General features: G+C 53.0%; 1 protein-coding gene across 1 annotated transcript; it reads right to left on the bottom strand.

Moving 5' to 3' along the window:
* Nucleotides 1–279: 279 nt before the first annotated feature.
* On the bottom strand, nucleotides 280–2,579 carry POLR2C (RNA polymerase II subunit C; the record flags this gene model as incomplete). Its single annotated transcript, XM_010166581.2, has 5 exons — nucleotides 280–448; nucleotides 956–1,007; nucleotides 2,028–2,156; nucleotides 2,282–2,334; nucleotides 2,511–2,579. Coding segments are annotated over 5 exons (472 nt in total), but the record flags the coding sequence as incomplete, so codon positions are not given.
* Nucleotides 2,580–2,789: the final 210 nt, after the last annotated feature.

The following is a 2,789-nucleotide window of genomic DNA, read 5'->3' as shown; positions in this document are numbered from 1 at the left end:
AAACAGGAACAAGTTATGGGAAAGAGCATGAAAGCGAGGTAAAACAGCAGTGAAAGGACATGAGGAGAGGACAAGAGGTGGCCACAAACCAGTCCACCTCGCAAGGAGCTGCAACCAAGGGACTGGCTTTGGTACCCTAACACAGGAGCGGAGCCTGCGCAAGGGGAAGCGACAGGCACGCTCACAATCACTCCCTGACCCAAGTTATCCCCAGGGCTGAAACCCAGGTGCCTTTTGGAAAACCTTTTGCAGTCCCTCCAGCCAGCCATCAGGACATACCACTCCTCTGGTTTGGGGTACACGGTGTGCCTCAGCGCGTTGTCCGGGTCATACTCAAAGGCGACGCCCGCCGTGGGGTTCCACTTGGCGTGTTCTTTGCCAAAGCCCTTCTTGGCGTAGGCTCGCAGTCTCAGCTCCTGGCCCTTCCGCAGCTTCACAATGAGGATGTCTGTGGAGAAGCACACAGCCCTTTGAGAAGGCTGCAGAGGAGAAAGGAGCGTGCAGGATCCCAAGAGGGCAAAGGCAGGCAGTTTTAGTGCCCAGGAAGATGTCACCAGAAGCCAGGGCTCGCTTGGATTCTCAGAGAGGCTCATCTCTGTCCCCAGAGTAGCTGGGAAACACCTTGCTAAGTAAAAAGAAGTTGCACATGTACCCAGGGGCACAGCTCAGGCCCTCAAGCAACAGTGAATCGCCCAGCATTTTGCACCTTTGCTGTGTCTAAGGTCTCACAAGGAGAGAAAGAGAGAAGCACCCCCTGGCACAGGACTTTAGTTCTGGAGATAACCTGTACATGGCATTAAGACCAAATGCTAACCTCGCTGATACAGGGATGCCACTGGTTCTCAACTGCCAACTTTATGGTTACAGAGCTACTAAAGGAAGAATGAATTCAAAGAACCTGAAAGAAAAAATTATTTCCTCCTCCAGCTCATACTCCCAGGGAACCACTGCTTACCATCCTGCTCCACATAGTCATTGGGATCATTGTCCCTGCTCCGAGATGTTACCTGCAGAACAACAAAAGCAAAGTTAACGGCAAGATCAGCTTTTCTCCCCACATCAAAGAGCAGCTGCCTACAAATATCAGAGACTGCAGAGAGCCACTCTAGAGTGACTTACAGCAACAAATCCAGCCCACCTGACTTAACAGAAATTGGGAGAATTCGGGCAGGTGCAGCTAGGTACACGATATCCCACTCCACCAGCCCGCTCACCTCCCGACCTGCTCTCCCCCACAGAACGGAGAGGGCTTCAGCCCAGCCCAGCATTGCTGCATGGTTCTGTGCCACAGCCCAAAGTCACTCCCACAACTGCTGGAAGGTGACACACGGCACTCACAGCACCGTAGGCTTTACCCAGGCACCGTGACCAGCCACCAGAAGCAGCCTCCAGGTTGTGGTGACATCCAGATACAGCCCCAATGGCATTTTAAAACATTCTCCATCAAGTCTCTTTGCATCTGCTCTGCTTTGGTTCAACCGATCCTCCCCAAGACGACTGGGCAAGAGCTGTTTGGCAACAGTGCCCTGGCCCAGGCTCCTCACACCTCACCATGCTGAAAGCCAAGAACCAGAAAACCAGAGGTCTCTGGTTGCTGCTAAGCCTTCGAAGAGGCTGACCTTGCTTGAGCCCTGGCAGCAAGCGGGCAGGAGAAGGCAGGGACATGGCAGCAGGACACAAGCGCACCCGTTATGAGTGTTCAAGGGGAGATGGAGGGGCAATACTAAAGCCTCGCAAGAGTCTGAGATGCAGGGTGCAGGATGAGGCTTTAACAAGACCATGCTGCTTTGATGTGCCATTAAGACAGCAAACAGAGGACAACAAGGGGGAGCAGAGGAGGGCACTGGCACATGCTGCTGTTTCTGCAGATATTCCTGCTTTGCTCCCTCACTGCATTTTTAAGTGGAGCTTTAGGCAACACAAAATGGTATCAAAGACCTTGTTTTGTCCATATCTAATGTGTTTACCCCAGCCACAGTGGGAACGTAGAGAGGGGGCTTGCTGACAAGCAGAGGGATGGCACTGACCGGTATGACCCGGGGGTTGTTGGAGATGAGATCACGGGATGTGACGTGACGAGTCTGGTCTTCATTGCACCGGACGTCAAGGGTGAACTCCACAGAGCACTCCGGACAGAACTCGTCACACGTGCAGTCCTGGCACAGACATAGGTCAAGACCTTCATGCCAAACCTCTCTACTAAAAGATTAGTAGTGCTTCCCATCAGAGCAGACACCCACCACCATCACAATAAGCACTCACAACAACTTGCTTGACTTACTCTGGAATACTGCATCTTATCCACGATGTCATCGCTGGTGAGCGGGATGAGACCTGTGGGAAGAAGCAAATTAGGGTAACATCTACGTGAGACCACAGGAGCACTGACCCTCCCACCAAGATGGGCAGAGGGACAGCAGCCTCCTGGCAAGGGTGCTGCAGTGTGATTTCATCCACAACCTCCGCCTTGCTGAACCATCTTCATCCTGCTCCCCATGCCCAGCACTCACCCAGCCGGTGTGCAATGAACTCATCATGGAGGACAGAGGAGTTGGCGTCTATCTGGACCCAGTCGATGGCTGCAGGGAGGAAAAAGTCACAAGCTGAGAAATATTCCTGTGGGAAAAAGCTGAGCAGATCACAAGGGCACGGAAAATGTTATGGAAACTACAGTGAAGCTGAGACAGCGGCTGGGAATACAGAGGACTGGTGAAACACGGGTCAGGCGAGCGGGAGGCAGCTTGGGGATGGAGGAGAAAATGGGGGGTGATGACGGGAGTGATGAGGAT

The sequence above is a fragment of the Antrostomus carolinensis genome, unplaced genomic scaffold, assembly GCF_000700745.2.
Source record: "Antrostomus carolinensis isolate BGI_N321 unplaced genomic scaffold, ASM70074v2 scaffold47734, whole genome shotgun sequence".
Lineage (NCBI taxonomy): Eukaryota > Metazoa > Chordata > Aves > Caprimulgiformes > Caprimulgidae > Antrostomus > Antrostomus carolinensis.
Note: the sequence above shows the minus strand (reverse complement) of the source record. Positions and strands in the feature narration are given on the sequence as shown.